General features: G+C 42.3%; 1 protein-coding gene across 1 annotated transcript in view; it reads left to right on the top strand.

Moving 5' to 3' along the window:
- The window catches only part of FMN2 (formin 2), a 352,649-nt gene that overhangs the window by 116,550 nt on the left and 221,267 nt on the right, over positions 1-14,832 (top strand). Inside the window, exon 4 of the mRNA XM_027962131.3 lies at positions 5,343-5,398. Within this exon, the coding sequence (XP_027817932.2) occupies positions 5,343-5,398 (56 nt within the window). The remainder of the gene's footprint in view (positions 1-5,342; positions 5,399-14,832) is intronic.

Here is a 14,832-nt window from a genome sequence, read left to right as displayed (position 1 = left end):
TTAATAAGAGATTCTTTTCAGTTATCTTTTCTCCTTATCTTCTCTCTCTTCATTTCCCTTTACTTATTTGATGCAACTCACCCCCACCACGGTGGTTTTTCTGGAGCCTCCTGGCACTTTATTCATATCTCTGTCATGTGAATTATATAGGTTTAGATTTGATATGTGTCTACTATCTGTCTTCTGTGTAGACTCCTAACATTTCAAGACCTTTGGATACAGTATATACTTAAATATTGAGTGAATAAATGAAGGTCTTTTGTTGAAAAAGATATAAATATTAATAAGATATCTACTCAGCACATGAATGCAAGTATTATATTTGATGGAATTCTGTGTTGCTGAAAGAGCCCGAGAACCATTTTAAGGGCTCATCACCAAGCTTCAAAGGTTACTTGATAGATTTACACAAAGAGAGACTTGATGTTAGTTTTGAATTTGTGGAGAACAGGGTCAAGGTGTGAAGAGTGACTTGATCATTCTTGGTGCATCTTTAGAAAATCAAGGCCGTTATCTTCCATATATCTTCCATATTTGGCTGTTCCTGGTCTTAGTTGCAGCATATAGGATCTTCATTGCCACATGTGGGATCTTTAGTTCCCCAACCAGGGATCAAACTTGGGCCCCCTGCAGTAGGAACATGGAGTCTTAGCCACTGGACCACCAGGAAAGTCCCTTTCTTTCTTTGTTTCAATAAATTATTTTAAAAAATTAATTTTATTTATTTATTTCTGGCTGGGCTGGGTCTTTGTTGCTATGTGCAGACTCTCCAGTTGTGGCCCTGGGGCTTCTCCCTGCAGTGGCTTCTCTTGTTGTGGAGCATGGGCTCTAGGCACTCCGGCTTCAGTCGTTGCAGCTTGTGGACTTGTCCCTTGGAATGTGGAATCTTCCTGAACCAGGGATCGAACTCCTGTCCCCAGCATTAGCAAGTGGATTCTTAACCACTGAAACACCAGGGAAGTCCAGGTCCATTATCTTTCCTTAAAAATGTGACGGGTCAAGAGATCGAACAGAGGACCGATTTTAGAAAAGCAATTTTGGCGCAGAAAATCCTGGAGGAAAATATGGAAGGACAGCTGGTAGAAACATGACAGCCTTTTCGCACAGGAGCCCTAAACCCTGGGTTTACGTGCTGGCTGAAAGAAGGGTAGTCCACCTTGGCTCCAAAGAGATGTCAGAGCAGCTTATGAATGTGTGAGGTGTACAAAAAGATGACAGAAGAAAATAGATTAGATTGAAAGGAACTGAGTATAGCACTGAGGTGAACCAGCATGCTGAAATGGCTTTCAGAAGGAGTTGCAGTTTTTAAAGATGGTTGACATTTATCCCGCAAGTTTAAGGTAGAAAGGGAAGTGGGAACACAGCTGGATAATGCCCTGTGTCTGTGAGAGGAAAAGCAATAATCTCAGAAGGACAACTCTTCTGTCCTTTAGTATCCAAAAGAAGTATTTCTACGGCTTCTAAATAAAGGAGCTTCTGCGGGATGAAATTTAGTGTGAAGTGCATTCTCAACTCATTTCCAGGTTTTCCCTGATGCTTTAATCCATGTTCACTTGAGGAAAAGCATAGATTCTGTAAGGGGCCCCGGGGTGTTTGATGATGTTTATCTCTCAACCTGCCACCTGTCTCAGGAATAAAGTGCTCTCAAGCAGATCAACCATGTCTCCTGGAGATGATTCTTCACGTTCAGTTTTATTTTGTTAGTTTGTTTGTTTTTTTAATCAGCTCGCATTTTCCCCTCATATATGCAGGCTGATGCCTCTCTGTGGAGAGCCTTTGTTGGCAACGAGGGTCAGATCCAGACTATTAAATAATCAAATAAGCAGAATACAGGGTTGACCCCTTTTAGGGAAATTACATTTTTAACCCCGTCTTCATTTGTGTAAGGACATGGGATACCAGAGTAGAGACATCTACCGTTGGTTAGGCTGCTAATCATAAGTCATGGTATTTAAATGAAATTTAATGAATTTTCTTTCAATTAAATTGATTAATTTTGAGTCAAATTGATCACTAAAGAAGCTGTAATTTAGTAATTTTATATAAGCACATTTTTCATTAAAATGTAAAAGCTTTGAGAGACTGCTTATTCATTTTCAGAAGGTATATTTTCTGTATTTTTAAGGGTATCTGATTTATGCTCCATTCCTAGCAGAGTGGCATACCCTACCCTTTTCCTTCCTGTCCTCTCGACAAATGTAAACCTCATCCCGGTGTGTTTTGTTTTGTAAGTCACTGGCTTATTTGTGATGATAAAGAGATCATTTTTGAAGCATATTTGGAATTGCAGAGTGCCCAGAAATTTTGTGAAGTTTTTGTTTCCTTTTTTTTTTAATGGAGCATTTAAATTTTTGTCAGGAATGTTCTTTCTCCCACTCTACTTCAGACCGTAATGTTTTCTTAAAACCAGTCTAGTTTCTTAGACTTCTAGTTGGATGGCTTCACTGACTCAAAGGATGTGAGTTTGAGTAAGCTCCGGGAGTTGGGGATGGACAGGGAAGCCTGGCATGCTGCAGTCCATGGGGTGGCAAAGAGTCAGACATGACTGAGTGGCTGAACTGAACTAAACTGAATTTCTTAATCCTTAGGAAGGGTGGAGGAGTTGGCAGTTTGAGATGTGCTCTTGAGAGCTCTCCCTGGGTCACTCCGAACACACCCATCCTGATGATGAAGAGGGACTGTCTGCGGGTGCAGGGCTGACAGAAGGCAGTTCTGAAAAGCTCCCCGGTTCTGGGAGGAGGGGTGGGAGGCCAGTGCCCTGGTAGTTCACACGAGGGGTCCACACTCTGAGGATACTGGAACCCGGTGGGTTTCTCCCCGACCTGCCCACAGGGTCCTGACCGGCCCGGTGCTCAGAGGCCCGTCACTGGGCACAGCCCAGCCTGTGTTGTCCCTCGGTGGGCAGCCCTTTGTGAGTTTTCATGCTTCCTTTTGCTCTTTTGCTTCCCCTTCCTTCTTTTTCCTTCTTATTCTCTCCTGTTTTTGCTCTCCTCGACATTTGTTTTTCTTCTCTTGATTATTCTCATTTGTTTCCCCCTTACTTTGTAGTTATTCTGTACATTTCTTTCACCTTAAAATCTTGACCCTGTAGAACTCCTGTGCTCCAGCTTATGATCTTGAAGAGAATATTTTGACGTGTAAATTTCTCCCAGGCGTCATAACACACTGATTCAAGGAGGTGGTGAAAGAGGTGAGGGGGAGAGGATGAACTCAGTTCAGATCAAAGTTCAAATGTAGGTGTTCAGAACAGTGGAATATTGATAACACTCTCTAGTTCTTTGTTTTGGTGAGGTGGTGACATTCTTTTTACCGTCAGAATCCAGAGGTTTGCTTTTTGGAGCAGGTCATGTGGCATAGGACTATTTAAAAAAAAAAAAAACAAACTGGGAAACACTGTATGTGTCTTTAAGGGAAAGGGCTGTTTGTGACCCCCCCTGGAGACCCTGTGGGCTCTGCCTGCATCGCCTGCATAGACAGACAAGGAAGAGAAAGCGTCCTCGTTTCTACAAAGCCCCAGGGTCTTGTCTCAAGTCTCTTGTGTTTCGGAAGATTTGAAGGTGACTAAAACCAGCAGAAAACAAGTGTTCTAGAGCCTGGATTTGCTTTAACATTAACTGTCCTTGCTGTGATGTTAAAGATCTTTCTTCAAAAATGGCCAGCTCTTGTGTTGAGTTCAAAATAGAGCTCTGTCAGTATGAGACAAATCTTTTGATTAACTTAGTGAAGTATCGTATTTGGGAAAACACTTGTGTGTTAAAGCTGCTTGTTAGTATTGTTGCCACAGTGATGCCTGTTGGTGAGTGATCATGCCATGCTGTTCTCAGTGATTCTGTTCTGACAGACGTACCCTGAGCTTAGGTGCAGCCCTCGCAACGGCATGGCGACCTGTGCCCTGCCCAGCGCCTGCTCTCCTGGGGCTCCCACTTTGCTTCCATCGTTTCATCATTCCTTGGTCTCACCCTTCACCCCTCCCACAACACTCAACAAATATTTTACACATCTGCTGTGTGTCAGGCACGGTTCTAGGTGCTGGGGAGTCAGTAAGGAAAAGAATATACAAAGTGTCTGTCTTCATAGAGTTTGATTTAGTCAAGTAAGTTAGAGAAATAAGTCGGCAAACAAGTGAATTCTATAGCATTTTGTTTAAGGATCGACTTTGTGCAGAGAGCAACGGAATGGGGTGCTCCATGGAGCAAGGAGAGGGAGGGTGTGTGTGGCAGAGATCCCCATGCACCCAGATCCCCTGGAGGGGGCAGGACTGTGTGCGCAGGGCAGCAGGAAGGCTGGTGTGGCCAGTGTGTGCTTGGCAGGTGGGGACGGCACAGAGGTTGGGGCGGCGGGAGAGGAGAAGGTCGAAAGAGGCTCGTGGGGCCCAGGTGGAGACCATGCTTTAATCCAAGTGAAATGAACTTTCAATGAAGGTTAACAATACGTTGTATGATTTAAACCATGAATGCCTTTTACTTTTTCTGTACATTGTCACACACATGAACTAAAATGCTGTTAAATTAGTAAAGTCTGAGGTATCCCCCAGAGTGACTTCTATGTGTTGTCAGGCATCTGGTCTGTGTGCCAGTCTGGGATGGGGAGCAGTGGGACAATGGGGAGACAGACTCATCTTTGTCTCCCTACCAGCTGTGTCTGGGCCTCAGTTCCTCACTGCAATGCAAGGATGAACAGGAGAAGTTGTTCTCAGACTCCAATCCATGATTGCTGGTAGTTCCTGGAGGCTCTCTTATGTCTTTATTTTTGTGAGCTTCACAGAAAGCATCCCTTAGCTTAAAAAACAGAAGAATATGTGGCCTTGGCTATCCCTTAGGTTTTCCAGCATGAAGAAGCTGCAGTCCCATAGATTCTGTCTCAGATGACCATCAGTCAGTGCCTCTTAGCGAGGGCACATTATCTCTTGTTAAAAGGGCAAGGTCAGCTGTCAACAGTCAGATAAGGTGCCCAACACCCCGTCCTTCCAGGCTAGGGAGTTGGCTTCCATCACTGTACAGACTTAAGAGAATAATATGAGCAATGACTGTCTTAGAAGATACTTCCTGGCACAAAATAGAAACTAGCTATTGAGATAAGTAATCATGACTGATGTGTAAAGAAGGGCATAGTGCTCATCTAATTTTAAAAATACCTAATGACATGAGTGTGTCATCTTGTGTGTTATATGTACTGAAAAGTGGTCGTGTCCTCATAGCATGTACGTATAGCTGGAAAGTAGCCTGGGTGTTTGGGTGCTTATTGTGGTTGAAGGTATATTGTAGTTAGTTTCATTTTCTGATCAAAGAAATGGGAAAATCTGCTCTTTAACATATTGCCTATCTTCTTCCTTTTCAACCCAGACTCTCAATCTGCTGTTTTAGAAACTCCGAAAAAATGTTCAGATGCTGCTCAGCAGGTAAGAAGACTTAATTAGGCTGTGGGATCCTTTTCTCTCATGTTTGTCTGCCTTATCTTCCATTTGCCCAGCCATCCAGGCCACCCGTGTTTCTCAGCCTGCAGGGGACTCCAGGCAGGTGGGTGGGTGTTTTCTTCCATTCAGACTTGGCCAAGGAGATCAGCCTTGAAGTGGCTCTGGGCGCAAGCTCCTCAGAACCTGTATCATTCCACGTCCGGCCAGAGAGCTGGGCTACAACTGCTGGCTCCACTGGGAGACAGTGGCCATTCAGGTGTCATGTGGAAATGTGCCTGGTTGAACTAACAGTCATATGGATATGATTTTTTTTTAATGTCCAGAGCTTTTTGAAAATCAAATTATATTCTTAAGTTGATTCGGTGAATGAAACATTAGTGTCTGTTTAATTCCCATGGAAACTTTCTTCTTCTGTTACTAAAGAAGTCAAATCTAATGCCTTCTTTTTCTTGCACCAAAATGCACTTCCTGCAAAAATAAGAAACGTTTGTATGGAATAGTAATTGGGGTTAGAAGTTGTTCTTTTGGATATAAAATCATTTTAAAAATTTGTTTATATATTTTCCAACTATAATTTGAAAATAACTTAATATTAGAAATTATGAGCATGAAGCATATTCTCTGGAGGGGAGTCTAAGTAGAAAATTAGATGGCTCTTGCCCAGGTTCCACCCCAGGTCAATTTCTGGTTAGTGATGGCATACTATCTGGGATATGGTGTTCTTCTCTGTAAAAATCAAAGAATCTGATGATTTTTGAGAACTTTTCCAAATATAAATTGACTCCTCTTTTCAAAAAAAGCAGCCCTGCAGCATACATGGAAGTTTGCTCCTCCTGGAGGAGAAATGGAGATATAAATTGATTGAGAATTTCATTTTATAAATCCTCTGGTGCTTTTCAGAAATATAGCTAGACAGGTCACTATGATAAGAGTAAATATACTCTTAAGAATAATGTCATAAAGCAGGTTTTCCCAGCTTCTTTTTTCTTTTTTTTTTAAGAGCAGAGACCTCTGTCAGGCTGGGGTACTTGGAGAGGTCTGGTGGACTCAGCTGGAAGTTCATTACCTTGTGGTTGTTCAGTCACTAAGTCGTGTCCGACTCTTTGTGACCCCATGGACTGCAGCATGCCAGGCTTCCCTGTCCTTCTCTATCTCCTGGAGTTTGCTCAAATTCATGTCCATTGAGTCAGTGATGCTATGTAAGTTTAGTGATTAGCCAAGAGTGAATACAGTGAAGAGAAGTAAAAAGAAATAATCAGAAAAATTTGTGCCCTCAAAATATCTCATTATTGTTGCAGCAGTTTTTTGTCATGACTAAGTTGTAATTTGAGACAATATGTTAGATTTTTCTAGTTCTTATCTAGTTCAGGGTGCATAGTATTGAATTCTCTGTTACATTGATAGTCCCAAAGAAAACCTGAACAAAAAGTATTCCACACTATCAACACATACAACATTGCTCTGTGTATTAAGATTTCATATAGAATAATACAAGGTAGATATTCATGTGTGTATATAAAATTACAGTGATTTTCCATTTTTCTTGAGCTTTGAACCAATAGTATGTGGAAAACCTGATGAACTGGGTAATTTTAAAACACCTGATGTTATAGCCTGGAAACTCATAAGCAAAACAGACTAATTTGAATTTCATACCTTCTCATTTCCTTGTCACCAACGAAGTATCTAGAAACTGGAAAATGCAATAAATTAATTGGGAGGCAGTTGAAGCCAAGCACTCAGTAATGACATCACTTACTCTTGGAGTCACTGGCTCCTTGTCATTAGTTTACTTGAGGACGGGTTCTTTTCTGAGATGATATGTGTCTGTTTCATAAAACCTGAAATGACAGCCCTAAGAGGGATATGGGAAACTAGAAACGTGGGTACTGTGCACCTGTTATTTTACTGTATTATCTTAGGCAATTCTTATAATAACCCTTTAAAGCCATTTCCATTAATTCATATTTAACTGATAGGGACATGACATTTATAGAAATTAACTTGCTTTAGGTCAAAAATTGATAAAGGGTAAGAGTCATGATTTGAACAAGAGGTTTGACTTTGTACCTCATATTCTCTCCAGTACGATAAAATCTAGACTTTTACACATGTAATTTTCCTATGGCTATTTAATACCGTCTCATGCCAGAATCATCCAATGATGAGGTGAGAAATTTACGTTATCCTATTTATACCTTACATAAGAGTCTGATGTCAAGATTTGTTTTAGAAGCTTAGATTGAAGCTGACTGGATCAAAGATACATGTTTAACTTTCTGCTAAATTGTGTCCATTTCTCAAACTTTAGTGCCTCACTACTCTTGAAAAACGTGCAGCTCTGTCTTTTGTGTAATGCGCCTTGCTTCTAGTTACTAGACAGCAGTCTGTCTGTCTGTCAGCTGCCCTTGCAGAGGAAGTGAGAGGCTTCTGGCTGGTTTGCCCTGTGACTGATGGACGTGATGAACGCAGAGGGTTGGTCCCTCTGTGGAGGTGATGTGGCTGGTGCGTTCACTCTGTTCTCTTCAGGCACCTGTTCTCTCCATTCAAGCGCTCTGGAGTACACTGAATTAGTTTTGACTTTTTCTCTCCCTGTACTTAATAATTCTGAGAACTCCATATCCCTAGACAAGGCCCATGATTCCTAATGCCTCTTCTTGCTGGGAGGGGTGGAAGGTGCAGGAGTTGTCTGTGCACATGGAGAGAGACCCACTGCTACCCTCTAGTGCTGTCACCCAAGGCCTATGGGTTAGGAAGTTTTAAAACAAAGCTACTTTCTTTAGACTTCACTTATTGATTGCTATTGCTAAGTCACTTCAGTCGTGTCCGACTCTGTGTGACCCCATAGACAGCAGCTCACCAGGCTCCCCCGTCCCTGGGATCCTCCAGGTAAGAACACTGGAGTGGGTTGCCATTTCCTTCTCCAGTGCATGAAAGTGAAAAGTGAAAGTGAAGTCACTCAGTCATGTCCGACTTAGCGACCCCATGGACTGCAGCCTACCAGGCTCCTCCAACCATGGTATTTTCCAGGCAAGAGTACTGGAGTGGGTTGCCATTGCCTTCTCCGTCACTTATTGATTATTTGAATTCAAATAATACGATTTGAGGGGCTTCCCTTGTAGCTCAGTCGGTAAAGAATCTGCCTGCAATGCAGGAGACCTGGGTTTGACTCCTGGGTTGGGAAGATCCCCTGGAGGATGAATTGGCAACCCACTCCAGTATTCTTGCCTGGAGAATCCCATGGAGAGAGGAGCCTGGTGGGCTACAGTCCACGGGGTCTCAAGAGTCTAACATGATTTAGTGACTAAACCACCAATATGATTTGAAAGCTGCCCTAGCTAAAGAGTTATGTCATAAGACAGAAACAGGACTGTCTGTATTCTGTATGTCTTTTTATTCTTTGGCATTTGAAATACTATTTAAACTGTAAATTCATTTACATGCTACAATATGTAAATAGCCAAATGTCAGTTATAGTCTCTAAAAATGTTTACTCCTATGTTAAAGATTAATTTATGGTAGTTCAATTGGTTACTGCCCAGTTTTTAGCTAATTTTTTGCTTTTGAAGTTACATATAAAATATGTGCTTCAAAGCATTGTCCTAAGACTCTCAACATCTTTCTGATGTTAATGGACTAGCTGAAAGGTGAATAGAATAAAATTTGACCTTTGAAAATTCTAGCTTTGGATAGACATCAAGAAATTGAAAGTTGGGTCTTCCTACACAATACGGTATTTATTGAGAACAGTCACATCTGTTACAGAGTGTTAGATAATGAAAAAATTAAACAAAATTAGTACTCTGTTACCCTTTACATTGTATGCAAATAAATTCTCACAGGTCAGGAAAATGTGTACGATTTGAACTCAGTCCAGTTTTAATTTCCTTTGAAATTGGCTTAAAACTTTTCCCCCAGGATCCTGCTTTGATCAGTCCCCTCAGTGCCCAGTTGGACTGCACACTTAGTTGAGGAACTGAGTATTCTTTTCTATTGGTTCTCCTTTCAGAATCTCCTTTGTAGTGCTCTTTATACAATGACTGCTCGTACAGTGCATTGCTAGTTTCAGATGCCTGTTTGTTTAGAGGCACATCAAGGGAACACATGTGATGGAGCGATGTAGCCTGGTTGATGGTGCTTGAGGGGTTACTCACCTGTGTTATGACATAGACAAGTTCAGAGAGTAATAGAAGACTTGGTCAGATCAAAGAAAGGGGTAAGGGATGTGATTTTGAAGGAATAGTGATGGAGACATGAAAACAAGCAACTTGAATTGCATGAGAGAAAGTGACTTAGACATATTAAGGAGTTCGGGAAAAGTGCATTCCTTTTAAACTCTAAGGCAATAGGTGACGTGAAGTCACATGTTAATTACAGACCTACAAAACAACAATTTACAAGACAGGTAAACAACCACAGTGGAGACCAGAGTAAGAAAAAGAGGGGTTCAAGGGGAGACAGAAAGAGGTGGTTGTGGTCTAGAAACATAGATTGTTCTTCCTTGAAGTTTACCTCAGACTCTGAATGTTCTTAGGTGGATTATCAACACATTGGTGCAGTGACTCTGGGGGTGGTGGGGGGGGGTGGGTAGGGGTCGTTGGGAAGGGGGAGACACAGTCATCCCCCTGTGGAAGCATGGGAAATGGGTGCTGTTTTGGCAAGGTGTTCCCCATTATGTGTTAAGTGGAAGACAGAATTCTTCTGGAAAGTACGTTTTCATTTTATGGAAACTCCCCCTAGCTCAGAGGAAACAAATTAGACATTTTAGTTTTAGAGATAAAAAAAAAAAAAAGAGAAACTGTTCCCACAGTTTTAAGAGTGAAAAGCAGCAGGCATCTGGAAAACAGTTACAATTTGAGGTGTGAATGTGCAAAAAGCCATGGAGCTCACATACTGTTTTTACTCTTCTCTTGGAAGCTTCCCATGTAGCTCAGTCAGTAAAGCATCTGCCTGCAATGCGGGAGGCCTGCGTTCAATTCCTGAGTTGGAAGTTTCCCTGGAGAAGAAATGGCAACCCACTCCAGTGTTCTTGCCTGGAGAGTCCCATGGACAAAGGAACCTGGTGGGCTACAGTTCATGAGATCACAAGTCAGACACGACTTAGTACTATCTTTCTGGGGCAGTAGGACTTGGAGGTGAAGTGTAGTTGTGTCCTTAACCTACTGAGCTTTTCCTCTGTTTGTTCAGTTGCTAAGTCATGTCTGATTCTTTATGACCCAGGGACTGCAGCACACCAGGCTTCCCTACCTCCTGTAGTTTGATCAAGACTTATGTCCATTGAGTCAATGATACCATCCAGCTATCTCATCCTCTGTGGTCCACCTCTCTTCCTGCCCTCAGTCTTTCTTAGGATCAGAGTCTTTTCCAACGAGTTGGCTCTTGGCATCAGGTGGCCAAAGTACTGGAGCTTCAGCTTCAGCATCAGTCCTTCTAAGAGTCAGTTCAGTTCAGTCACTCAGTCATTTCTGACTCTTTATGACCCCATGGACTGCAGCGCGCAAGGCTTTCCTGTCCATCACTAACTCCCGGACCTTGCTCAACGTCATGTCCATTGAGTCGGTGATGCCATCTAACCATCTCATCCTCTGTCATCCCCTTCTCCTCCCACCTTCAATCTTTCCCAGCATCAAGGTCTTTTCTAATGACTAGTTCTTCACATCAAGTGGTCAAAGTATTGGAGCTTCAGCATCAGTCCTTCCAGTGAATATTTAGGACTGATTTCCTTTAGGATGGACTGGTTGGATCTCCTTGAAACCCAAGGGACTCTTAAGAGTCTTCTCCAGCACCGCAGTTCAAAAGCATCAGTTCTTCAGTGCTCAGCTTTCCTTATGGTCCAATGCTCACATCCGTACATGACTACTGGAAAAAACATAGCTCTGACTAGACGGACCTTTGTTGGCAAAGTAATGTCTCTGCTTTTTAATATGCTATCTAGGTTGGTCATAGCTTTTCTTCCAAGGAGCAAGCATCTTTAATTTCCTGGCTGCAGTCACCATCTGCAGTGATTTTGGAGCCCAAGAAAATAAAGTCTGTCACTGTTTCCATTGTTTCCCCATCTATTTGCCATGATATGATGGGACCAGATGCCATGATCTTAGTCTTTTAAATGTTGAGTTTTAAGCCAACTTTTTCACGCTTCTCTTTCACTTTCATCAAGAAACTCTTTAGTTTTTCTTCTCCTTCATAAGGGTGGTGTCATCTGCATATATGAGGTTACTGATATTTTTCCAAGCAATCTTGATTCCAGCTTGTGCTTCATTCAGCCTGGCAATTCACATGATGTACTCTGCATATAAGCTAAATAAGTAGGGTGACAATATACATCCTTGACAATCTCCTTTCCCAGTTTGAAACCAGTCCATTGTTCCATGTCCAGTTCTAACTGTTGCTTCTTGACCTGCCTACAGATTTCTCAGGAGGTAAGGTGGTCTGGTATTCCCATCTCTTTCAGAATTTTCCAGTTTATTGTGATCCATACAGTCAAAGGCTTTGGCATAGTCAATAAAGTAGAAGTATATGATTTTCTGGAACTCTCATGTTTTTTCTATGATCCAACGAATATTGGCAATTTGATCTCTTGTTCCTCTGCCTTTTCTAAATCCAGCTTGAACATCTGGAATTTCTCGATTCATGTACTGTTGAAGCCTAACTTGGAGAATTTTGAGCATTACTTTGCTAGCGTGTGAAATGAGTGCAATTGTGTGATAGTTTGAACATTCTTTGGAATTGCCTTTCTTTGGGATTGGAATAAAAACTGACCTTTTCCAGTCCTGTGGCCACTGCCGAGTTTTCCAAATTTGCTGGCATATTGAGTGCAGCACTTTCACAGCATCATCTTTTAGGATTTGAAATAGCTCCACTGGAATTCTATCACCTCCACTAGCTTTGTTCATAGTAATGCTTTCTGAGGCTCACTTGACTTCACACTCCAGGATGCCTGGCTCCAGGTGAGAGATCATACCATCGTGGTTATCTGGGTCATTAAGATCTTTTTTGGTGTAGTTCTCCTATGTATTCTTGCCACCACTTCTTAATATCTTCTGCTTCTGTTAGGTTCATACTGTTTCTGTCCTTTATTGTGCCCATCTTTGCATGAAATATTCCCTTGGTATCTCTAGTTTTGGAGAGATCTCCAGTCTTTACCATTGATGACTCATGAGAGGGGCAAACAGATCAAGCAGCTGCTCTAAAGGGATAGCAGGTGATAACAGTTAATAACTTACAAAGGATGTTTTTCCTTTACTGCACTATTGGTTGTCTGCTGATATACTATGTGTAAGGTATTTGTGGTCTTTATTGAAGGAAATACAAGGAATTGTAAGGTCCTGGGCTCTTCTGTAGATATGAAGTGATTTGCAAGATGTCAAGTGATTCTGCTAAGGTATTTAGTCTATGTTGTATTACAGAATTAGAAAAAAAAAAAAAAGTTAACCTACCGAGCTGTGCTTCTGAAATCTGAACGTACTCACGTATGCTCTCTGCTCACGGTGTTAGAGACAAGACTCAGACCTGAGTGGCACGCAGGGCTTTCCCTTGCCATCTTCTGCCTTGAGCCCCGTTGCCCACTGTTCCCTAGATGTTCAGTTTGTTCTGACCTTAAAAAGACATCCTGAAAGCATTTTCTGAAAACTTTAGCATCCTTCATGTCTGTCTTTGATACCTTTCCTTCTTATGCCTACTGCCCCTTTTTAATTCACTGAATACATATTTCTTAATCTAAACTCATGTTAGACTTCACTCCCTCTTCTCTGTGTTCCCCGAGAGGCCTCCCTCCTGACTCCTTTGATGGATCTGCTCTGGGACTCTGTACTTACCTTGCTCTCCCATAACTGTTGTATTATGTGCGTCTCATAGACAACTGTCCCCCTTAAAGCTAGACTCCTCCATTCTACCTCTCTCTCCAGTGTCTAACATAGTACCTGACATTTTGAGGCAGATCAGCACATGTTTGATAAACAAATAGGTATGGAGGGGTCCACACTGTCAGGAGTAGAGGTGGTTGTTGGGGAGTGGTAGAAGTTCTGTTTCTATTCACCCCAAGTGATGAGGATTGAGCTTTGAATCAGTTTTCCTATGCACAAATCCCAGTTCCCTCACTTTTACCTGGGAAGCGTCTGCAATGTATTCTGTTCTCTGTGCCTTAATTTCCTCTTCTACAAATAGGGAATAATGAGTCTCATAAAATTTTGTGAGATTTAAATGCACAAATGTAGCCTAAAAGAGCCCCTGGCACATAGGAGGCTCTCAAGATGTTAGCTGTTAGCTCAGCAGGTGGCATAGTGGTAAAGAATCTGCCCGCCAGTGCAGGAGATGCAGAAGACGTGGGTTTGATCCCTGATCTGGGAAGACCTCTTAGAGTAGGAAATCGCAACCCACTTTTGAATTATTGACTGGAAAATTTCGTGGACAGGGGAGCCTGGCAGGCTACAGCCCATGGCATTTCATAGGGTTGTACACGACTGAGCGACAGAGAGCTGAGCTGAGCAAACACCCCTAAGCCATTCCACCAGACTTGCTGTGAGTGCTGTTCTTTGCAAGCTTAATTACCTTACAGGCTGAATAGGTGTCCATCCAGAAGGGTGGCTAGGAGGTGAGCAGTTTATTGTAGTATCATCAATGAAGGGAAACTATGATGAGATTGTTTTTCTTCTTTGCAGTAATTGGGACAGCTCAGGAATATCTTGCTTTAGAGTTATTGCAGGACCTTGCCACAAATCAAGTAATGAGAGAACATTCAGAAGATGTGAGAGAACCAAAGAGACTGTTTGTTTCCATTTTTTCTGACCTGTTTCTCAAACATGCTGTTTAATACTTCCACTCTTGTTATTCACTACTGACAGGTACTGTAACCTTCCCTCCAGTCAGATTATCAATTACTGCTCAGTTCAGTTCAGTTCAGTCGCTCAGTCATGTCCGATTCTTTGCGACCCCATGAATCCCAGCACTCCTGGCCTCCCTGTCCATCACCAACTCCTGGAGTTCACTCAAACTCATGTCCATCGAGTCGGTGATGCCATCCAGCCATCTCATCCTCTGTTGTCCCCTTCTCCTCCTGCCCCCAATCCCTCTCAGCATCAGAGGCTTTTCCAATGAGTCAACTCTTTGCATGAGGTGGCCAAAGTATTGGAGATTCAGCTCTAGCATCAGTTCTTCCAATGCACACCCAGGGCTGATCTCCTTCAGAATTGACTGGTTGGATCTCCTTGCAGTCCAAGGGACTCTCAAGAGTCTTCTCCAACACCACAGTTCAAAAGCATCAATTCTTTGGCACTCAGCTTTCTTCACAGACCAACTCTCACATCCATACATGACCACTGGAAAAACCATAGCCTTTACTAGACAGATCTTGTTACCAAAGTAATGTCTCTACTTTTCAATATGCTACCTAGGTTGGTCATAACTTTCCTTCCAAGGAGTAA

This window comes from Ovis aries, chromosome 25, assembly GCF_016772045.2.
Source record: "Ovis aries strain OAR_USU_Benz2616 breed Rambouillet chromosome 25, ARS-UI_Ramb_v3.0, whole genome shotgun sequence".
Taxonomy (NCBI): Eukaryota; Metazoa; Chordata; class Mammalia; order Artiodactyla; family Bovidae; genus Ovis; species Ovis aries.
Note: the sequence above shows the minus strand (reverse complement) of the source record. Positions and strands in the feature narration are given on the sequence as shown.